Source organism: Amblyraja radiata, chromosome 5, assembly GCF_010909765.2.
Source record: "Amblyraja radiata isolate CabotCenter1 chromosome 5, sAmbRad1.1.pri, whole genome shotgun sequence".
Classification (NCBI taxonomy): Eukaryota; Metazoa; Chordata; class Chondrichthyes; order Rajiformes; family Rajidae; genus Amblyraja; species Amblyraja radiata.
Genome location: NC_045960.1, coordinates 109,996,235 through 110,021,295, shown reverse-complemented (window position 1 = coordinate 110,021,295; position 25,061 = coordinate 109,996,235). Strand labels below are relative to the sequence as shown.

The window sequence follows — 25,061 nt, the reverse complement described above, 5'->3', positions numbered from 1 at the left end:
TATTCATCTTAGAATATAGATTTCATGTACATAATATTTCAATCTATGCATTTGAAAAATAAAATATAGGATATTCCCATCTCAATTTTAATCACCACCAGTCACCACATTCTGACCAATGGGTGCAGGCAGAATTGGATAGTGGACACAGTTTATAAAAAATGCTTTCCCCCCCCCCAGAAACTTGAATTGTGGCAGTTTCAAACCAATAGATGTAACTGGTAGCCAAGTGGTGCGTTTCATCGGATGGGGGGGGGGGGGGGGGGGGGGGGGGGGGGGGGGGGGGAGAAGATAACAATCAGGGCATGGAATCTGATCAATGGACAGTGCACAAGTGAATTTAACAAATTGGATTATGTATGAATGATCTGAGTTTTACAAGTTGCAAACATTAGGACTAAATTAATCTCAAAAGAACAAAAGCACTTTTCCATTCCCATTAATTTTATACAAACCCCAGAAGGGGTTGAGTTAACATTCACTTATTGTGGTATTGTAAATCCCTGCAATTCTTCCCTCTCTCCATATCCTGAGATGCTAACCTGAGACTTGCCACAGATTCAGGACACTGTCAACACTGGGTTATGGTTTGTGGTACGATTCCAAATAGACTGGCAGGAACTGGAGCATTTTTTAATTGCTATTCTACCATAGCAAGAACATTGGCATATGCAGAATTCTCTATCAAAATACCTGATTCAGAAGTTAATAAGTGGTATGATTTTAAAGAGCAAAAATAAAAACATTGGTAAATGAAAGGAATGAATATACTACCTTAAACTTCATTTACATTTGATGAGAACAATTCAATAGCCATAATTGATATGCTATCATTCTACAATTACAATAGCATACAGCACACCTTTTTAGATGACGTCCATGATGAGAAGACAAGAATCCATTTATGAGAGACATTAGTTACACAATTAAGTTTCTTCACTGTTCGCTCCCCAGGGGCACTGACATCAACGACCACAATGGCCTAGAATTTCATGCAATGAGTTGAAGCAAACTGCTAATTTCCTACTAAATAATCATGCATAATGATTTGTCTCTGGCCATAATAAAATATAAATGTGCATTACCCTATTGTATAAAGAGAAAGATCGTACACATTAGTTGAAGAAATATGCATAAATTGGTGCAATCTGAGCTGCTGTATATTTATATAGAAACATTTCAAAAAGGTGATCAAGGGTACACAGTACAATAAAACTTTCAATAAATGTACAAATGTCATACAGAAATGCATTATTGAAAACAATTTACTATACAAGTATAAATGTACCTACAGAAAATAGACCACATTAAAGCTGACCATTGATGATTCTGTTCAAAAGGGAGGCAGCTTGTTATCTGATGATGATGATGATATGATTTGTTATCTCAAATCAATCTGTACTCAGAATGGGGAAGGGCAAAGTTTTTTTTTCTGTTTAAACGACAGGAACTTTGAAAAAAAAATCTATGATTAATGAATATAATAGAGCAAGTTGTCCAATCCTGTAAATATATTTAAATTTCAATGCATGCAGCAAAATTGGCTTTGAGAGAAAATAATTTTGGCTTTTTTCTCTGAATGCAATAATCTGTAAACACACAAAAAAAAAACTTTCTACCCAATCACTAGTTCACAAGATTGGTCTGTACACACATTGGTCTGTAAAGCCAAGCAAAGTTAGAGTCAGTTTTGCCAAGGGTAGGTGACTTGTCAACACATGAATGTATTTTTTTTTTTTAATCACCAACCTCACCTCTAAATCTTACACTCTTATTATAGAAGACCAAATAAAGTTGGGTCATAAATTCGAGATGTCCATTCAAACCAGCAAATCATTGTGAATAAGCTCATGCAGTTTCAAATTATTAAAAAATGCCAATTAATCAATTGCATATTAGGTTAAAAAGGATTAAAACCATCATCTGTTTTTAAGTCTTCCGGCATTTTGACAATGCTGATTTGTCGCACTCCATTCAACCAGTTGACATGTTCGTTTCCTCATTAGTATTCTTGCCTTTGTTGGCACTGTTCATTAGTCCCATTCTATCACTTCAATCATTCTGATACAATGGAGACCATAGGCAGATGCTCATCAAATAAAATTGAAATTAAGCACCAACCTGCATCAACCAACAATTTATATACGGCTAAATATAACGGGATGCAGGAGAAACTGTACAGCTTAAATGGAATTTCTTTTAAACACTTCAAAAATCATTTCAAGTGTAAATTGTATTCTTCTCGTTAACATCTTTCACTTGGTTGAGATGCAATTCCAGGAACTGTCCCCACTACAGATGAAAATGTCAGATACACAGCTGTCAAATACATTTGCTGTCATCTGACTCATGTTATCTTGATGATAGCAGATTTGGCGAGAAGGATTCAGTTCACTAACCTATGGGGAAAAAAAGGGAAAGGATTAGAAGAAACTTGGCTTCATAAGTATACCTCTCCTTCAACTTCTCCAATGTTATAATGACATAACTTCCAATAACCCAGTATGAATGCACTCTACTCAAAATATGAAGTAATTAACTGTAAATAGGACTAGAGAATGTTCAGAAACATCACCACAGAAATCTAAAACTAGTTTTTGACTTGAGGAAGGGAGCTTGTCACATGATTGCTCTGGCATTAAAAATAACTCATTTAGGATATTAAAAGTAGTATCAGATGCGGTCAGTGGGTTACAGTTTACTGAGGTAATGCAACTGGTGCTGAAGTGGAGATGGTCGAGAGCTGCAAGGTCCTAGATGGAAATATTTCCACCAATTTGACCTGATCCATTCACATCAATGACATGACCAAGAAAGCATACCAACTCCTCTACTTCCTCAGAAGACTAAGGAAATTTGGCATGTCTCAATCACTCTAACCAATTTCAGTGGTTGAATGGTCCTTTATTGTCACATGGTACAGTGAAATTTCATTTACCTTAGCCATACCAAAAAAAAGCAACAAGATACAAAATTACATAAAGATTAAACATAAACAGCCACCACAGCGGTGTATGAGAATACCCAGGCCACACAGCATAAGCGGAGACCCACAGCCATCAGTTCAATGTCCGGGCCACACACACACACACTCCTTCACCGTGATGTGACCAGAGTTGCACCGACCGCTGTCATTCTGCAGTCCCTGTCCACCCAAACAGTCAGAAAGCCGTCCATGACCCCACAAACACCAAGATCACTGCACTCAGGGCACTGCCTCCGAGTCCCCACCAGCGCAGGCAGCACGTCCATCTTGTCTTTTCGGCGACTTCACATTCCCCACTGTGATGGGAACCAAATAACTTATACCATCTTCCTCCTTTTATCCCGCGGTCGGGGCGATCAAAACTTCCGCAGTTGGGGCGATCAAAGCTCCCGCAGTCGGCGATCGAAGCTCCTGTGATCGGGGCGATCGAGGTTCTTGCGATCGGGGCGGTCGAAGCTACCGAAGTCGATCCCTAACAAAGGGACAGTCAGCTCCATGATGTTAAGGCCGCAGTGTGGACGGGGATACGATACAGAAAAAGTCTCATCTCCGTCAAAGGAAGAGAGAAAAAAAGTTTCCTCCCACACATCCCCCCCCCCCCCCCATAGAAAGCATTCTGTGTGGATGAATCAGTGTGGTACAGCAAATGCTCTGCCAAAGTCCACAAGAAATTGCCACCCAGTCCATCACACAAACCAGCCCCAGCCCCTATCCACGCTTCATCTACATTTCACTGCCAACATAAGCACTCACATCCCAGCCATCATTCTCTCTTCTCACCTCCCTTATCGGGCACTCGTTCACTTTTTGTACTACTTGTGTTATACTTGTGCGTAATATGATTGCACCCATGTTTGGTACGATCAGCCTGGATAACACACAAAAACACATTACTGTCAGTACACTTGACAATATTAAATCCATACTTGAATCAGAAGCACCCAAATCTAATAAAAGACTCAAGCACAAAATTGACACCACTTTATATTTCAGGTGCCACATTAATGAGACAAAGAATCAATGCAATATCTGCCTCATGTGGATGCAGGATATCTTGCTGCCACTTTAGTTCCAGACATTAAGGTTGCTGAAGAATCTAAGGCAGGATTCACAGACTGCAATGAGGCAGGTGGTGCCTGATGGTGTTGTGAAGTGGGCTGCTTGGTCTGGTTGGTCTGAAGGCAGCGATACTTGCTGCTCAATGGCTTTCTGGATGCTGCTGCTCCTCCATACGAGCGGTTACACGAGTCGAGTCAATTAAGGCGTTTTATTCCCATGAAGACAGCGAATGCCCATTATATGCTTCTTCTATCCTCTTGGGAATTTCTTGTCTTGACAAAGCTCAGAGTGCTTGTTTCAGAGATCCAGTGCTTCAAGAGCGTTCACTCCAACATCCACGCCAACTACCACCTGATCGAGAGGTGTCGAGGAGGTGAGAGGTGTCGAGGCCGCAGAACCAGATCAAAGGTTGCGGAACCAGATCAAAGGCATCGAAGGACTTTGGTCGTGCCGCATTTGAGCCGTGGTTGGGGCTGGGGTCGGCGCCATGGAGGTGTCCAGAGAGGACCTGGCAGCAATAGTGGAGAGGTCAATGCGGCGGTCGATGAGGGCGCCGACCAGCGGACGATGATGGACCATATGGAAGTGAGGACGCCGCTGCCGGGGGAAGGAACAAAAGAGGAACCGGCATGGTGGGACCGCTGTGAGGGAGGGGGAAGAACCCGACGTGAGGGTACTTTGTAACTTTGTCAGCGCCGTACGTGGCGACTATTTGCATACCTTGGGTATGCAAGCAAAGAATTTCACTGTGACCGGTTACATGTGACAATAAAGTATTACATTCAATTCAAAGGCCTAGCATCAAGCATGCTGACAACATGGGCCATTCAACGAAGCTAATCAAAGCCCTGTACTGGGGACTATAACATGGGAGAAAACGTCAAACATTTGGTTCACCTTTCCTGTCAAATGAAGATTATGTTCAAAGGGTATTGTTGGTAGATTTCTCAGGTAGATAGAAATGCTGGAGAAACTCAGCGGGTGAGGCTGGAGCGAAGGAATAGGCGACGTTTCGGGTCGAGACCCTTCTTCAGACTGATGTGGGGCCTAATGTAAGCTGTACTTGTCTCTTAACCATAGAAACAATTGGAGTCCATTTGTGCTCAGGAGCTTGTGAATTTGATACCAGGTCTGATGATGATATCCTAGTCTCTGTCCCACACGTCACAACGTCAACGGGCGGAAACGTCTGCAGATGAACAAAAGGCCTCTGGAGCAGGAAAAAAGCCTCTTCATTATTAAAAATGAATAAATATTTCTGGTGTGAATTCATGATCATATCCTTCATAATGGAAGAGGAATCATGTCAGAGGAATTAAGAGATACCATTATCATGATTACCCTAGTTAAGCGATTCAGTAATTTGTTTTCTTGTTCGCCACAGGAGCTAGGAGCCTTGTCTACCACCACCTCCAAAAGGCCAAAGACCTCCTCTATAATTCACAAGAAGGAATCTGTGCATCCAGCGGTTCAACAGACATGATCCCCACTTCATAACAAATCCACGATAATTTAGACTGCAATGCTAACCATTGTACGTGACACATTTCAAAAGCAACATTCCGACATGGACAGTTGAGTACACCTCTAAAGGGCTCACTGACTGCACAGCACTTTGGGAAGTCTTGATGCACGCTTTATAAATGAATGTCCTACCTTCACAAATACATAAATTATATCTGTGATTGAGCTTAGATTTTTGTAAAAGAAAGTACTTTATTAAACAAGACCTCAATTCAAGAATTAAATCCAACAATAATAAATATTGTGACTTGGGACCCAAGTTGGTTGTGTTTCCATGTACCTGCTGCCCTCATCCTTGATTCTAGCAGCCATGAATTTGTCTTAGGTAGCAAAATGGATGTACTGCAATGCCATATATGGAAACACCAGACCCTTTAACTTACAGGTGGACGGAATTGCAGTATTTTCACGATGCCAAAACAGGGTCTATTTGCAGCAGGAAGGTTTGTAACATTTGGAAAGGCGAGAGGAATTGTCAATAAAAGGAACAGATCCTCACAAAACATTCAAAATCATGCACCTTAGTTTCCTAAGTAGAAAATAAAATCAAGAATAAACAGAAAGTGCTGGAGTAACTCGGCGGGCTAGACTCTTAGAAAATAATGGATAATGTTTTGGGTTGGGACCCTTGTTCAGACCCAAAATGCCATTCCATTGTGAATTAAGCCAAAATGTTCTGTATATTTCAAATGTACTCAATACAAATCGCAGGCCAGAAAAGTGACATGAACCTGACTATCAGTTTGACAAATTACTCCAGATCATATTTTATTGACTGTCAAACACTGGTTCACTTCACTGCATAACTAATACATTGACAGTACATGAAGATATGCCTGAATGTTAAAATAGTGCCAGCTGTACCACACCACTTATTCTGTGGCTAAATGGATTCTGGCAGCACAGAGGTCTCGGCCACAAATGATATAATTATTGCGATTTTACTCAAAATGCAACAGAATACTCTAATGGAATCATTTTACCCAAACCAGAGTGATGAAGCCAGCACATAAAGATAAATAAAACAATCAGCAACTTAAGCAAATTGAAAATAAGATGCCTGTGTGTTGGTAGCATCATTCTTTGCGAAGTATTTGCCTGTTGAGAACTGTTGTACATGTTGAGAACTAAACAGCCATTAAATAAAAGCTTAATACCCATTTATTAGCATGTGGTATCTCAAGTATCACCACGGACTGCAACAATTCTTGCTTAAAAACGCCCAAACCCTAGGGTAAAAAGAGCGCCCCTAATTAACAGTAGAATATCATTCAATTATTGGCTCTAGAGATCATCTGGACAGATGTGATATGGAACAAGTAGTCAGTTATTTGAGTCACATAAGTCTCTATGGTGAATTCTCAATAGGGAAAAGTCGAATTCAAAGCAAGATTGTGAACATTCAACCTTGATAATTGTTAGGAATCGTAAGCTGACAAATTGTGCTGACTACTCTGGAATTGAGAACTTCTCAATTCTATTTCTATGAAATTGTTGAGCAATAGTAAGAACAGGTGTGCTTCAGGCCACACAAAGGCTCCAGTATAAGGAGAAACAGCTTGATACTCAATTTGATAGTTCAGATGTATTTATTGACAGTATTGTGAGCAGAGGGTAAAGAGAGACAGAGAGACAGAGGCAGAGACACAGACACAGACAGAGAGTTACTGAGTAGAGCAACAGCTGAGAATTTGGTAAGGACATCCATTTAGAACTATGAAAGAAAAAAGTCAACGTTTTTTAAAGTGAATGTAAAGGCTCCTGAGCAGTTCAGTTCTCTTGATACTGAAAAACGTAGATAATGAATTACACTATTTTATGAAACTATAAAAGAGAAACTGCTCACCCTCAAGCATGATGCAATAATTTCTGAAACAAGTACAGGTCTTGTTTACACCGTGCTTAAAACGTGGATAGGCAGTGGAATCTCTAATGGCATACATCATTCAAAATAAAATATGTCATGAGCCATTTTTGGAAAACATTTTCTTTCATTTCTGTGGAACATTTTCAGCTCCCTGGAGACTGAAAATAGCAATTCATCTTCCAAGGACTTGAGAAAATGCCAAGATTTAGTTTAGGAAGCATTCTTTGCAATTGTGCATCGAAAGACAAATGTTTTACACAAAATTTAACCCTCTACTTAAAAAAACCCCTTCATCCTTGCATTCTACTTAGCACCCACTTGCCAAAATCCTTAAAGTGCTGACCAATAAGTCTGTGCCCATCTTTCCCCAGCTTGGAATCCCTCCGGATTCCTGCCCTTGCCACAGTACAACATGGCTCGGTTACAAATGACTACGTGCGACTATTAATGGTTTATTATTCCCTGTGGTCCTTCTCAACCGTTAACACCTGATCATTCACTTCCAATAGAGCTTTGTTATCAATTGGGTGTGACTGCATGCATGTAATTCCATTTGTATCCATCTGGGTACAATTACAGAATCAATTGAAAAGCACTTTCCCTCAGTTACTTCCCCAATCTATCACCTGCATACTGCCAATTGAGAGTGTCCAAAAGCTGCAGTTTTAAAATGCACACCAATAATACTCAGATCTATCTTCTGACCCCTCTACTAAATGAGAAGACATTTTCACTCTTTGTTCATTGACAATTCTGTTCATGGCAGATGTGGCCGAAACAATGTCTTCACAATTGTGAAGTCACATGGTGCGGAGGAGCTTTCAATTAGCAATCTGCATCAACAATCCCAACCTTTGTTCTATCTCATCACTTTCTACTTTCGGATAGGCACATGGATATGCAGGGAATGGGGGGATATAGATTATGCGTAGATAGATGAGAGAAGGTCTTGACATTGTGGGCCAAAGGGACTGTACTGTTCATGTGCTGAAGATCTTAGAAAACCCTCACGGTGAACGTACAAAGTCCGTACAGACAGTGGCGGACTGGCCAGGGTGTCAGCTTGCCTGATGGCAAGTGGGCCCCTGATGAAGTGGGCCCCCTTTGTCTCCAGGCAACCAATATTTTTTAGACCCAGTCCGCCACTGCGTACAGACAGCACCCATAGTCGGGATGGAACCCGGATCTGTGACGCTGAATGAGCTGTATGGCAGCAGTACCGCTGTGCCATCGTGCCGCCCCGTGTATCCACTGACTAGTGCTGGCTGCAGTTCCCAGATCGGCTCGCCTGCCCCGGGACTGGCTGTAGCGTCCAGGTCGGCTCACCTGCCCCGGGTCTGGCTGTAGGGCTCGCAGTGACTCGCTGCAGTTCCCAGATCAGCTCACGTCCCCGGGACTGGCTACAGTTCCCAGGTCACGATAACGAATTGAAAAAAAAAAATGCCTGTGGGCCGGATGATTTCAGGTTACGGGCCGGATTCGGCTCGTGGGCCGTAGGCTGGTGACCCCTGCCCTAAAGCTTTAGTTTAGTTTATTATTGTCACGTGTACCAAGGTACAATAAAAAACTAGCGTGCTATCCCCAATCTATTCCTCTCATGATTTTGTATCCTCTAAGATCACCTTAGATTCCTTTTATTTATTCCTTGCGCCCCAAGGAATAAACCCCTAGCCTGTACAACCTTTCTCTACAGCTTAGTCCTTCGAGTCCTGAGCCTTTCTTTGGACGTTGTGCTGCATCCAGTCTTGAAACGACATGGTCCGATGAGGAATGCGATCGTTCTACACCCAGAGTTGTGGAATAAACCTGGCCAGGTAATCTAAGTTTCAGTAGGGGAGCATTTTGAGAACAGTAACCATGATGCCACAATTTACAGGTAGTTATGCTTACAGTGCCCTCCATAGTGTTTGGGACAAAGACCCATCATTTATTTATTTGCCTCTGTACTCCAAAATTTGAGATTTCTAATAGAAAAAAATCACATGCGGTTAAAGTGTACATTGTCAGATTTTAATAAAGGCCATTTTTATACATTTTGGTTTCACCATGTAGAGTTTACAGCAGTGTATATGCATACTCAACCTATTTCCGGGCACCATGATGTTTGGGACACAGCAATGTCATGTAAATGAAAGTAGTCATGTTTAGCATTTTGTTGCATATCCATTGCGTGGAATGACTGCTGGAAGTCTGCGATCCATTCACATCACCAGTTGTTGGGTGACTTCTCTGGTGATGCTCTGCCAGGCCTGTATTGCAGCCATCTTTAGCTTATGCTTGTTTTGGGGGCTAGTCCCCTTTAGTTTTCTCTTCAGCATATAAAAGGCATGCTCAATTGAGTTCAGATCGGGTGATTGACTTTGCCACTCAAAAATTCCTTTGTTGCTTTAGCAGTATGTTTGGGATCATTGTCTTGCTATAGAATGAACCTCCGGCCAATGAGTTTTGAGGCATTGTTTGAACGAGCAGATAGGTTGTGTATATACACTTCAGAATTCATTATGCTACTACCATCAGCAGTTGTATCATCAATGAAGATAAGTCAGCCAGTTCCTTCAGCAGCCATACATGCCCAGGCCGCAAACTATAACCAGGCCATCCTTTTTTTTTGCGGCTAACGAGTTTGCATCTTGCAGTGTATGCTCCGTAATACTGTTCATTAAGTCTTCTGCTGATAGTGGTCATTGACAAATCCACACCTGACTCCTAAAGAGTGTTTCTGATCTGTCTGACAGGTGTTTGGGGATTTTTTTTAATTATGGAGGTAATTCTTCTGTCATCAGCTGTGGAGGTCTTCCTTGACCTGCGTGGTCCCTTTGCGATTAGCAGGCTCACCAGTGCTCTCTTGTTCCTAACAGTTGATTTTGGTAAGCCTAAGGTTTGGCTGATGTTTCTAACAGTTTTATTGTGTTTCTCTGTCTCATAATGGCTTCTTTGACTTTCATTGGCACAACCTTGGTCCTCATGTTGATAAACAGCAATAAAAGTTTCCAAAGGTAATGGAAAGACTGGAGGAAAGACGAGGTGCTGAGAGCTCTCTTATACCTGCATGAAGGAGGCAATTACAAACTCTGAAGCCATTTGTCTCAAACATTATGGTGCCCTGAAATGGGGGGGGGGGGGGTGGTGGGGACTATGTATAAACACAGCTGTAATTCCTAATGGTGAAACCAAAATGTACGAAAATGGCTTTTATAAAATCTGCCAATGTGCACTTTAACCGCATGTGATTTTTTTCTATTACAAATCTCAAATTGTGTAGAGGCAAATAAGTAAATGATGGGTCTTTGTCCCTAAATATATATGAAGCAGGAAAAAACTATACATGAAATTAGAAAGGCTAAAAGGGACCATGAAATGTCCGTGTCAAATAGGATTAAGACAAATTCCAAAGCATTTTATATACACATGGATATATGCATACATATGTGTATGGAGTAATAAAACTAGCTCAGAAAAGAGTAGGACCCCTAAAGGACAAAAGAGGTGATTTCTGCTTGGTGTCAGAGGAAGTGGGCATGGTCCTTAATGAATGTCACAATGTTCGACATGGAGAAGGGCACGGATAATTGAGAGATTAGGAAAGTAATAATAATAATAATACATTTTATTTATGGGCGCCTTTCAAGAGTCTCAAGGACACCTTACAAAAATTGAGCATGTATAGGAAAAACATGTAAGGGGAATGAAATAAATAGTAGAGACATGACTAGTACACAAAGTAAAGACAGAATTCAATACAAAACACAGCATGAGGCAATTAATGCACAGATGAAAAGGGACGGGGACGTGGGGCTAAGGATAGGCAGAGGTGAAGAGATGGGTCTTGAGGCGGGACTGGAAGATGGGGAGGGACACGGAATTGCGGATCAGTTGGGGGAGGGAGTTCCAGAGCCTGGGAGCTGCCCTGGAGAAGGCTCTGTCCCCAAAACTGCGGAGGTTGGACTTGTGGATGGAGAGGAGACCGGCTGATGTGGATCTGAGGGACCGTGAGGGTTGGTAGGGGGAGAGGAGGTCAATGAGATATGTGGGGGCCAGATGGTGGAGGGCTTTGTAGGTGAGGACCAGGATTTTGTAGGTGATCCGGTGGGAGACGGGAAGCCAGTGAAGTTTTTTGAGGACTGGAGTGATGTGATGCCAGGATTTGGTGTGGGTGATGAGTCGGGCGGCTGCGTTCTGGACCAGTTGGAGTCGGTTGATGTAGGTGGAGCTGATGCCAAGGAGAAGTGAGTTGCAATAGTCCAGTCGGGAGGAGATGAAGGCATGGATGAGTCTTTCAGCAGCAGGCGGTGTGAGAGAGGGTCTGAGTTTGACGATGTTGCGGAGATGAAAGAAGGAGGTTTTAATGACATGGCGGATGTGAGGCTCAAGGGAGAGGGTGGAATCAAAGATCACGCCAAGGTTGCGGGCCTGGGGAGATGGGGAGACAGTGGTGCCGTCGATGGTGAGAGTGGGGTTATTGATTTTGCTAAGTGTGGCTTTGGAGCCTATGAGGAGAAATTCTGTCTTATCGCTGTTGAGTTTGAGGAAATTATGTTGCATCCAGGTTTTTATTGCTGACAAACAGGAGTTGATATGGGAGAGGGGGGGGTTGTGGGGGGATTTGGTGCCAAGGTAAATCTGGGTGTCATCAGCGTAACAGTGGAAGTCCAGATTGAAGTGGCGGAGTATCTGACCAAGGGGGAGGATGTAGATGATGAAGAGGAGGGGGCCGAGTACGGAGCCTTGGGGAACGCCTTGAGTGACTGCGGCTGTAGCAGAGGTGTGGTTGTGGAGAGAGATGAAGTGGGATCTGTTGGAAAGGTAGGAACGGAGCCAGCTGAGTGCAGAGCCTTCAATGCTGAGGTCCTTGAGTCTGGTGAGCAGGATGTTATGGTTCACTGTATCGAAGGCTGCGCTCAGGTCGAGGAGGATGAGGATGTTGAGGGAACCAGTGTTAGCAGAGGTGAGGAGGTCATTGAGGACTTTGAGGAGAGCAGTTTCTGTGCTATGGAGGGGGCGAAAGCCAGATTGGAGGGGTTCAAGTAGGTTATACGCAAGGAGGTGGGAATGAAGTTGTGACGCAACGATACGCTCCAGGGTTTTTGAAAGGAAGGGGAAGTAGACAAAAATGCTGGAGAAACTCAGCAGGTGAGGCAGCATCTATGGAGCGAAGGAATAGGTGACGTTTCGGGTCTATACCCCTCTTCAGACTGAAAGATATTACTTAGGAAATTACATACTGAAAGAAAATTTCTTTAGGAAAGATAATTTTGACAAACTAGATCCTATCAATATTAAGAGGGAGTTGGTGGCTTGAAAAATGGTAGGACCCTTAATAGCATTAATGTACAGATCCCTCAGAAGGATCTTGGGGTCCTAGTCCATAGCTCCACCAAGGAGGCACACAATTAGATAAGGTGGTAAAGAAGGTATGTGATCAGGAAGTCATGTTGTCGATGTATAACATTTTGGCTGGACCACATTTTATGCAGTCTGGTTCTCACACAATAGAGAGAGGTTTTGAAATGGGTGCAGAAAAGGTTTACCAGGATGTTGCCTGGATTGTAGTGTTAGCTCGAAGGACAAATTGAATTGTTTCTCTGGATCATTGAAAGCTGAGGGGCAACCCTGATAGAATTAAAAAATCATGAAAGGTGTAGATAGAGATAGATGTTTAGATACAATGTAAAGTTTAAGGAGGATCCTAGACAGACACGTGCATAGGCAAGGGACAGAGGTATATGGACTATGCTCAGGCAGATGGGATTAGTTTATATAGGCATCATGTCAGTGCAGACATGGAGCTGAAATGCCTGTTCCTCTGTTGTAATGTTCTATGTTCTAAGTCTGATAAAACCTCGTATGAATATAGTGCTCAGCCTTGATCTTAATGATGTACTTACTCTGAAGTCAGTGGAGGGGTTTACTGGATTTACTCTAAGAGTTATCTTGAGGAAATGTTAAACTGATAGATTTTGTATTGTGTGGAATTTAAAAGAATGAATGAAGGTGAGCAATAAGCATGGTCCAAGGATAAAGGATCGTGACTTTAAGACAAATGATAAGAGAACTTTTCAAGATTTCTATCTTTGGATTTCCATGTGTTAAAGTGTTGTGCAAGCAGTATATACTGACAGAAAGACAGACTAGGGATATTGGGACAGGGCTGGAAAATAGAAGTTGTTGTATAGTCTTGCTCATATTCAAGTTGCTGGACTATTTGTCAAGGCAGAAAAGATGAACAAAGCACCAAAAGGCAATCTTATATATGGTTGAGAAAAATTATTACGTTGGACCATTGATTTAATAACTAAATTATAAAATAAACATGCATCATGACTGCCAAACCAAGTAGCAGTTGAAACTTAAACGATGAATATTTGGCTGTGGGAAAACATGAAACATTTTGATGAATATTAAAATGAGGCAATGACATTCTTCATTTGTGACTGCTTTGTGAGATTGATTTATTATTGTAGCGTATACTGAGATACCGAGAAAAACGTGTTTTGCACGTTAATCTGGCAAATTATACCAGTATATAAAGTATTGCAAAAGAGAAATTGAGAGTGCAGAATATAGTATTACGACTACAGAGAAAGCGTAGAAAAAAAGTTCAAGGGCCAATTACAAGTCTGTTCAACAGTTGACACCGCAGGGAAGAAGTTATTCTTGAATCTGGTGATACATCATTTTAAGCTTACTTGTATTGTGCCTGAGGAGAAATAATAACAGAAAGAATAATCAAGATCCTTGATTACATTGGCTGCACTTTCAAGACAGCATTGTATACATTGAGTCAATAGCTGGTTTGAGTGATGGACTGACTGATCTGCGTTCACAACTCTGTAATTTTGTGCAGTCTTGGGAAGAGCAGTACCAGACCAAGTTGTGATGCATCCAGATAGAATGCTTTCTATGCTGCACTGTAGAAAATGGCATGGGTCATTACAGACAGGCCAAGTTTTTATTAGGTTTCTGAGAAAGTAGAGTAAGCATGCAGGTACAACAGGCAGTGATGAAAGCTAGCCTTCATAACGAGAGGAGTTGAGTATAGGAGCAAAGAGGTCCTTCTGCAGTTGTATAGGGCCCTGGTGTATTGTGTGCAGTATTGGTCTCCTAATTTGAGGAGGGACATTCTTGCTATTGAGGGAGTGTGGCGTAGGTTCACGAGGTTAATTCCTGGGATGGCGGGACTGTCATATGATGAAAGAATGGAGCAACTGTGCTTGTATTCACTGGAATTTAGAAGGATGAGAGGGTGGTGTGGGGGGGAGGGGGTAACTTTTAAATCTCTCCCTGCACGGGAGACCCGGCCTTTTCTTTGTCGGGTCTCCGTTGTCGTTGGGGCTGCAACGAGGAGCGGCCTCCAACAGGAAGACCGGGGGCTGTGGTGCCGACTACTCACTTCACCGTCGCGGAGCTGGCCGAGTCCAGAGCGGGTGGAGCTGTGGTGGACGCTGCTGCGACCCGACCCCCGGAGATTCGGTGGCTGCAACTGCGGGTTTGGCGGACAGTGACACCGGGAGCCCGCGGGACCCTGGAGGGAGTCCGCTTTTCGGGGCTCCCGCAACGGCGACTTCTCCCGCCCGAGTTGCGGGGTTGAAGAGCTCCTGGAGCGGGGCCTTACATCACCGCCCCGCGCGGCTTGGAATGGCTGCGGGACTGCGAGCGCACGCCGGGGGCTCTAACATCTAGAACCCGGTGTGCGACCTTGCATCACCCGGCGTGGCTTTAATGGCCACGGGACAATCGCCATCGCCCGCCGGGGGCTTTGACTTTGACTCTGACATCAGGGTGGGGGAGTGCAGTGGAGAGATAAGTTTTTTTGGCCTTCCATCACAGCAATGTGATGGATGTTTATGTAAATTATATTGTGTCTTGGGTCTATTTGTTTGTAATGTATGGCTGCAGAAACGGCATTTCGTTTGGACCTCAAGGGGTCCAAATGACAATAAATTGAATTGTATTGTATTGTATTGTATCTTATAGAAATATAAAATTATTAAGGGATTGGACAAGCTAGATGCAGGAAACATGTTCCTGATGTTGGGGGAGTCCAGAACCAGGGGCCACAGTTTAGCAATAAGGGGTAGGCCATTTAGAACTGAGATGAAGAAAAACTTTTTCACCAAGAGTTGTGAATCTGTGGAATTCTCTGCCTCAGAAGGTAGTAGAGGCCGATTCACTGGATGCTTTCAAAAGAGAGTTAGATAAAGCTCTCAGGGCTAGCGGAATCAAGGATTATGAAAAGGCAGGAATGGGGTACTGATTGTGGATGATCAGCCATGATCACATTGAATGACGGTGCTGGCTCGAAGGGCCGAATGGCCTACTCCTGCATCTAATTTCTATGTTGCTATTTTTCTATGATGTGTTTTCATGGCCATAACGTCAATGTGATTGGACCAAGACAAATTGTTGGTTATATTTACATTTAAAAACTTGATGCTCTTGACCATCTCCATTTCAGCATAATTGGCAAAGATTGTGGCATATACTCCACACCACTTCCTGTAGTTGACGACCTGCTCCTTCATTTACACCAGATCATGGTAATTTTACAAAAATCTAGATTTTGTTACATTCAATTTTGTAATAAAGTAATTAAATTTTTCCACTCAAATTTGAATCTGGTCATTTCAACTACTTTTCTGTCTGTAGAAAGAGGTGCCAAGAAACAGCCCTATCTCAAATCTCGAATACTTTTCCACATTTGTTTACGTAATAGTGCAATATAAATATGGAAGCGGTATTCTAAAGAGGCACATTTCATAGCTTAAATAACTTTTTTTATTAAATACTGAAATTCAAAGAAGAAGCGAAGCTCAACTACCCTCAAATCCATATATGAAGGGAACACCATCAACGATATAATTTCCTCAATTTAAAAGCAGTGAAACCATGCCCAAGCAACCTCATCATTCAGGAACATCGCCAATTTCTTGTCACAGTACCATTATAATTTTAAACAGTTTAGAAATGAAAGCCCAATTGTGAAATCGTGGGTCTAGAAGAACACCAAGTGCAAGGAACCATGCTTTCAAAATATTCCCTGGATATTTTGATTTTTGTTATTGAGGCATGGCGGCACGGTGGCGCAGCGGTAGAGTTGCTGCCTTACAGCGAATACAGCGCCTGAGACCCGGGTTCGATTCCGACTACGGGTGCAGAGTTTGTACGTTTTCCCCGTGACATTCGTGGGTTTTCTCCGAGATCTTCGTTTTCCTCCCGCACTCAAAAGACGTACAGGTTTTTAGGTTCATTGGCTTGGTAAATGTAAAAGTTGTCTCTAGTGGATGTAGGATAGTGGGAATATGCGGGGATCGCTGGTCGGTGTGGACCCGGTGGGCCGAAGGGCCTGTTTCCCTGCTGTATCTCTAAACTAAAAAAACGAATCTAAGCATTTTACAGCTTATTACACAAGTGCACAAATGTATGAAAAATATTTTGTGTCCATAAATTTATCCATGTCCTTATTAACAATAATTCTATAAACGAGGACAAACTTGATCTTGAGACTGTAAATTTTTCTGCATGAGCATAAAGATGCATGAACGCAAAGATTTGACATCAACGAATGCCTATATTATGTGACCAGGGCTTCAACAGCATTCTTGGAATCAGTGTGACTGAACACCAACTAATCAATTGTATGACATTATCCTGAAATCAAGCATTAAATAAATAATTCAGTCATTAATACTTTCTCATCCTTGACCAAATCTTATGAAACTTACCTACATACATACATACCCCCCAAAACACAACTGGCTTCACTCAAAGTACACCACAAAAGGTAGGGATTACACACAGAACAACATTTAAAATGTCAGACTGCACTTGGGTCTCCCAACTATTTAAAAGCAGAGAACTGAAAGAGTGCACACTTGTTATTTTTATTTGTCTGCCTAATCAATTAATCCCTAAATAGACTGCCTGCACAGTAACTAATTATCTCTTATGTGAAGTATTCAAACTGCAATAACATAGATGTAACCACAATTGAATAAAATTACAACCAAAAAAATAAGATAATGTTTGATAATGTTTTACATCTCTACTTTCTTAGAAGATTGAGGAGATTCAGTGTGTCCCCATTAATCTAAACATATACCCTCCACTTTTATCTAATGGGGAAGTTTCTTTCAATCTATCATATCTATATACCTCAATCATATCCCTCTTAACCATCTCTAATCCAGGGAGAAGACCTAGTTTTTCTAGCCTCGTAACTGAACTGCTCCATGCCAGTCAACTTCCCGATGAATCTCCTTGCATCCTCACCAGCGCTATCACATTCTTCCTTTACTTTTGTGCCCAGAATTGTACATAACATTCCGTCTGAGGTCTAGGCAAGGACTTAACATTGAAGTATCAAGTCCCTATTCAATGTCATGATTAATGAAGGCCAGTATCCCATATACATTTCCAACAATACTAACTACTATCATGGATCACTGGTCCTGCTGTTCCTCAATATTTCTGTTCCTCAAGACTACAATTCAGTGTAGGTCTGAGCCTCATTGATACTCTCACAATACAAACATTCATTTGTCTGGATTAAATGCCAAGTGTCATTTTACACTCATTTCAACACTTTGATAACTCTGCAGCCCAGAACTACCTCCCAAACTATCAACTTTACCAAAGGTAGACACAAAATGCTGGCGTAAATCAGCGGGGCAGGCAGCATCTCAGGAGAGAAGGAATGGGTGACGTTTCGGGTCAAGATCTTTCTTCAGACTTTTCCTACACACATCAACTTTACCAATCTTTATGTCATCTGCAAACTTGCTGATCATACCTCCCAGAGGTGATTCACATATACTGCAGATATCATGGTCTCAGCTCAAATCCTTGTGGGACACCACTGATCACAGACATCCAATCGCATAAACAAGCCTCATCCATCACCCTACATTTCCCATTGCCAAGCCAATTTTTGGATCCAGTTACCAACTTGCCCTGGAGTCATGAATGCAAACAAAAGCACCAGCAGATGGCAAAACTATCGGTGTAAGGAAAGAGGAATACACACAGGACTGCCAGTCCATATTTTCAAAAAAATGAATACATATGAACACAGACAAGTACTTCCCAAAAAAGTTCTCACCCGATTGAAAAACAAATGAATGGGCCAGATTATGCTCAATACATGCATGGTCACAATTAACCTTTTGTGGACCCACAAGATGAGTTCAGCAGGTCTAGAGTAGTTTTACATGGGTTTCTTGGCTCCAGTGACACATCCAGTGGGCCCACTCTCAGGAACATTCAAATAAAGTTTAAATAGCTTTACATAAGGGAGAAGGAACAAAGGGAAGAGATAAAGACTGCCTTCCATCACAGTGAGGAGATGTTGGAGACTCACTGTGATGGATGTTTATGTAAACTGTGTTAAGTGTGGGTCTTGGATTGTTTTGTAATGTAAAAAACTGTAGAAATTATATTTTGTTCAAACCTAGGTTTGAATGACAATAAATAGCATTCTATTCTATAATTGTTTTACTTAAAGAGGAAGATAACAGATCGATTTTATAAGCACACATTTAATTAAAAGTTAAAATATTATTTAATTTCTAATTAATATTGAGAGTCAAACAACCAGTAAAAGAGAATATTTGTGTAAAAAATGAGTGGGCAAGATATACAAAGATAACAGAGAGAAAAGGTATAGAAACCACAAATTCATGTAAGATTCACTGGGGTACAAAGGCATTATTAAGTCGATATCGATTGACATTCTGATTGACTAGGTCTATAAAAACGATTAGAAACATAGAAATTAGGTGCAGGAGTAGGCCATTCGGCCCTTCGAGCCGGGACGGGGTAACTGTTTTTGATCAAACCTATCCCTTTCACAGTTTGCATTTAAAGAAAACTTAAAGTTCAATGAGTTCATAGAAATATAAAAATAGCTAAAGAAAATCTTGTGGTTATCCAAAAGCTTTGATGGGGCTTTACATGAGGGTTCTAAGGAGATGAAGAAAATGGAAGCTCAAAGATATATTCAATGACTAAAGCAAGGGATGTGACAAAGTGCTGAGGCCATAGTTGAAGGAACAAAGATCGCAGGACTACAAGACGTAAGAAGGGCAAACCAACAGATAATTTTGAATTTGCACAAATGGTAGGACTGGAGCCAATAGATACTAGAAAAGTTAAAATGTACAGGTGATTGGATCAATTCAGTATTTGGAATGAGCGGAAGTATATAGATGAGAGATGAGTTGGGCCCATAAAATGTCAAAGTTATTATGGAGAGTGTCACGGTGACAAGGATGCAAAGGGTATTCAAAGAGCAAGATTTCAACATGCATCACGAGAAGTGACGTGCATATCACCACTGACCAAGTTGGCCAAATAGTAGAAAGCATTGTTTTCAGATAATGAGAGAACAAAACTAGGAATAAACTTACTGCCTCACTGCCTGCTGCTAATATCTCAACTAGTAGAAATAACCACCACATATTCCTGATGTACTCAAATGTTTGCAAAAATCTTCTATCATGTTACAAGACAATGTGGATTCACAGCAGACCAGAAAGCTCAAAGCTGAGAATCCATAATGTGAAGTGGCAATCAGCAGATTCCAACAGAACTGTACAGCCCATGCCGAAGGATATTCTTCAGTCTACTTATGCGATTAGTGAAGACTGCCGAAACCAGGTCCATTACTGCCACTGGCATCTCTAACGACGAGATGCCAATCCAGCAAGGACATTACATTTATATGTACATAAAGCAGCAAAAACAAACCCATGCAACAATTAGCAAATTACATTTATGACATTAACAATTACATAACATAACATAACCAACTGGATCTTATGTTTCCAACAAGTGCCCCTCTCTCATCTAAACTCCAGTGAATACAAGTTTGCCTGTCAACCTATTTTCCCCCTACAAAACAATGTCTTTATTCCAGGTAGTAGTTTTTTCTGAACTGCTTCTAATGTATTAACATTCTTCCTTGATGGATATTAGAATTGTTCAGTACACTCATTCTCACAGATGCCCCATATAAATGTAGCAAGCCCTCCTCACTTCCCAATGCAATTTCCCCTTATAAATAATGACATGCTGTGAGTTTCTAACATCTTGTACCTGCATACAAGGGGCACTGTGGGCGGCACGATGGCGCAACGGCAGAGTTGCTGCCTTACAACGTCAGAGACACGGGTTCGATCCCGATTATGGGTGCCTGTGTGTACGGAGTTTGTATGTTCTACCCATTACCTGCGTGGATTTTCTCCGGGAGCTCCGGTTTCCTCCCATGCTCCAGACGCACAGGTTTGTAGACTAATTGGCTAAAATTGTAAATGAACCCTAATGTGTGTAGGATAGTGTTAATGTACTTTAATTTGTTGATAATTACATACTGCAAGGTTCCATGCACAATGATTCAGAGAATGAAGCAATGCATCCCGCAGACAGCAATACACAGAGAACAATCAAGCATGGACTGATCATCAAATACAGTGCCCTCCATAATGTTTGGGACAAAGACCCGTCATTTATTTATTTGCCTCTGTATTCCACAATTTGAGATTTGTAATAGAAAAAATCACATGGTTAAAGTGCACATTGTCAGATTTTAATAAAGGCTATTTTTATATATTTTGGTTTCACCATGTAGAAATGACCGCAGTCTTTATACATAGTCCCCCCCATTTCAGGGCACCATAATGTTTGGGACACAGCAATGTCATGTAAATGTGAAGCCATGTGTCCCAAACATTATGGTTCCCTGAAATGGGGGGGACTATGTATAAACACAGCTGTAATTTCTACATGGTGAAACCAAAATGTATAAAAATGGCTTTTAATAAATCTGACTGTGCACTTTAACCACATGTGATATTTTTCTATTACAAATCTCAAATTGTGGAGCACAGAGGCAAATAAATAAATGATGGGTCTTTGTCCAAAACATTATGGAGGGCACTGTAGCTTTCATAAAGTAAGTGCTTGTGAATGACCAATTTTCAATGACAGATTCTGATCGTCCACCCTTGATGTTTAATGATATTACCATCACCAAGTTCCTCACTGCCAATATCCTGGAGGCCACCACCATGCAGACACTAGAATGAAAATAAATAATGTGGCCACAGGAACAGGGAAGGTAACCAGCAGAGAGTGATTCATCTCCTGACACCACAAAGCATTGCAGTATCTTCAGGGCATACGTCGAGGGTAAAGTTCCAACAACACAAGTAACTTGTGTTACTATGCCAAAGCTGCTCACAATTGGTTGCCCATCCACACGTTTAGTATGCACCGCCACCAACACCAGTACATTATGGCTGTTGAATGTACCGTCTCCAAAACCCAATGCAGTTCCTCATCAAGGTTACTTGATATACCTCCAAAACCGATGACCTCTAACAACCAGTGGAAAGGTGGCAGGGGCATGCAAACACCACCAGCTATAGATTCCCCTCAAATCACCAAACATCCCGCCTTAGTAATAAAATCACCATTCTTTCAAGAATCATGTCTCTAATTCATGCTGCTCTCTAACCAATATTGTACAACTATCCTCACAATATAACTGTTGAACATGGCAGCTCACCACTGTCAACTACTTAAAGCAAATTATTGGCAGATCATAAATGCAGCCATGTCACAAAATGAATAGAAAGTGGAGACAAGAAATTGGAGACAAGATCCTGAGCAAAATGCACAATTGCTGGAGGAACTCAGCGGTCAGGTGGCATCTGTGGAGGGAACGGACAGATGACGACGCCTTGACAGATGTCTGAAGGGTCTTGACCTGAAACGTCACCTCTCTCCAGAGATGCCGTGTGACCCGCTGAGTTACTGCAGCTTTTGCCGTCTATTTTCGGTTTCGATAAACCAGCATCTGCAGTTCCTTCCTGTAGATGACATCTTAGGTTAGGAATGTTTCGTTTTAGGCCCTGAACCCTCGTCTGCCCATTCTCTCCACAGATGCTGCTTGACCTGCTGAGCTTCATTAGCACTGGGTTATGCTGGAAATGAATTAAAAACTTATATTTATCTTTGGTGTGCTCCAAATGCACACAATTCTATATATTCATTTACATTCTATTAAACTCCTGGGCACTTCTATTACATATTTCCCTAGATTTCACTCACCTCCTTCCACCATTAAAAGGCAACTTCAGCCTGGAACCCAGCTCTGCGACGATGTCTGTTTAGCACCAGTGAAAGTTCCCACATTCAAGTTCACAACACTCTGAGCAGATATAAGTGAATCAAAATTAAAATCTAACCCATCAGCGTCCATGAGTTCATTATGAATGATGGATTCCACATCACAGTCTAAACTTCCATTGAACATATCCAAGTCCAGGTCACTGGGAAATTTGTCTTGCCCCATAGGTGGAAGAACCATGCTACCAGGATAGGGAGGGCCAGTAAGTGTATCAGACAATCCCATATGCATAGACCGATTGACAGATGACTGAAGCTGGTGTTTTGTGGCGACACTGTTAGAATCTGTTGGTAATGCTACATGATTCATGGAGTTTGACAAGGCACTATCACCAGTAAGTGCAGACGTCCGAGGTGGAGACTGGCGATGCAGTGGATTATGGTTTGCCAGAGTAGACTGGGCAGTGAAGGACGACATCATTGGATCATTATGAATGATCAGATTTCTATGTGAGTTTTGTAAAGACACCACAGAACTCGCTTGAGACATCAGAGGGTCTGTCTGAGTCATCATAACGTCACCATGAGAATCAGACGCAAGCAGATCTTGTAACGTTTGGTTGCCAAACCGGGAAATGGAAGAAAATGTGGCTTGCTTGTTTTCTTGAATAGTTTGCATGGGAGTCTGCCGCAAAGCATTCAAAGCCGGTGGTCCAAATATGGAATTGCTGAAACTGTTTGGGGAACCTAAACCAGAACTCTTTGACCCATAAGTAAAACTTGAGCTTCTCTGCACAATGCTCCCAGGTGATGACTGTTGAGAAGGTGTTAAAGTAATATTGTCCAATAAATCATCCATTAAATGTTCTGTCAATCCATCGTTCAAGTTCATGGTTCCAGCCATGTCAGTTAACCTAGGGAGCTCAACAGTGGACGATTTACTTGCAGTTGGGGAAACACTGGATGGACTAGAGTAAAGCATGGGAGACAAAGGAGCCGCTTCCTCATCTGGAACATTGTCAAGTTCAGGATTGGCTGATATAGGTGAAAGCCGCCCACTCAAAGTACTGGCATTTGAGTTAGTACGAGAACGAAAGTCTGTCCATACATCAAATTCGTCACTGCTGCGAGATGTTGGGCTTCTTGTGTGCTGTGACGGGCTTTCCACACTAGCTTCTTGTGCAGCTTGCAGGGCTGCCTTCTTCTTTGCTGCTCTACCCCTGCTCTTTGCATATTTATTATTATTATCCATGGAAACTGCACGCCTTCGTGGAGACTTCCCACCTTTTCCACCATCTGGATTGATCATCCACCAAGAACTTTTGCCCGTACCTTCATTCTGAACTCTGACAAATCTGCTATGCAGTGAAAGGTTATGACGAATTGAATTCTGAAAAGGGAAAACAAAAATCAAAATGTTAATAACACAATACGGAGTCAAAAAATAAAACAAAAACAGCTATTTCATTATGCTTGTGGAAAATCGAAAAAATGTATGTTAATTTAACATCTTGCAAATTACCAATCATCTTTTAAACTGAGGTTTGAAGGAGCTTTTCAATATCATTTATTGGTACTTCCTTTCTGGCTGTGAACAACTCATTGCAGGATGCATCTCAATCATATAGCATTCAAACTGAAGAATATCAAAGCAGTACGCTTGGTTGGTTGGTTGGTGGTAGTAGGGTACAAGAGGATTACACTAGTCATTGAATAATTGGACAAGAAATGGAAAATGACAACGAAAATTTGAATAATTGCGATTTTTAGCAGAGAAAATAGCAGATGCCAAAGAAATTGGGCAAGAATTCAAATAGGTGCATTTGGATGTCACAGAGTCTGTCTCACAGCTCATGACCCAGGTTCCATCCCGACCTTCAATGTCATCCGTGTACAGTTTGCACATGACTACATCACCCTGTCTACACGGGTTTCCTCCAGCATCCCAAAGATGTGCAGGTTGTAGGTGGATTGGCTGCTATAAATTGGCCCTCGTGTAGGTGGATGATAGAACTTGCGGTGAGGGCAGTTAATGGGAATATGGGGAGGATAAAATGTCATAAGTGTAAAATTAATATAAATGGGCACTTGATGGTCAGTGTGGACCTGGTGGGCAAAGGACCCATTTCAGTACTGTATGACCAACCATCAGCACATCTTTAGGCAATTATGTACGTACAATTATAAACAAACTTCCCACTTTGTTTGTTACTGAAGAGTACAAAGTTTAAAAAATGAATATCAACTTGAAAGACCTTTACAGGCTGTCTCCTGGTTACAAACAACCAACTAATGGATGCTGCTATGTACAAAAGAGCTCTCATAGTATTAAATTCAAAGATTCAAACATACACAAGTTAATTTCTATCAATGGAAGATCAAGTTTTCTCTCTTCAATTATAGTGATTGTTCTTCACTATAATGCGGCAGCTCGCGGGGGCCCGATCTGAGGACGGTGAAAAGCAGCGGGGGGACCAGCCGATCATGGCTTCCGCTAAG

At 41.8% G+C, this 25,061-nt stretch overlaps 1 protein-coding gene across 1 annotated transcript in view; it reads right to left on the bottom strand.

Moving 5' to 3' along the window:
• Nucleotides 1-267: 267 nt before the first annotated feature.
• Nucleotides 268-25,061, bottom strand: part of foxo3 (forkhead box O3) — an 82,021-nt gene continuing 57,227 nt past the window's right edge. The window contains exons 2-3 of the mRNA XM_033021966.1: nt 22,545-23,952; nt 268-2,399 (exon numbers count right to left, since the gene is read on the bottom strand). Coding sequence (XP_032877857.1) covers nt 22,570-23,952 — 1,383 coding nt within the window. The 3' untranslated portion in view covers nt 268-2,399; nt 22,545-22,569. The remainder of the gene's footprint in view (nt 2,400-22,544; nt 23,953-25,061) is intronic.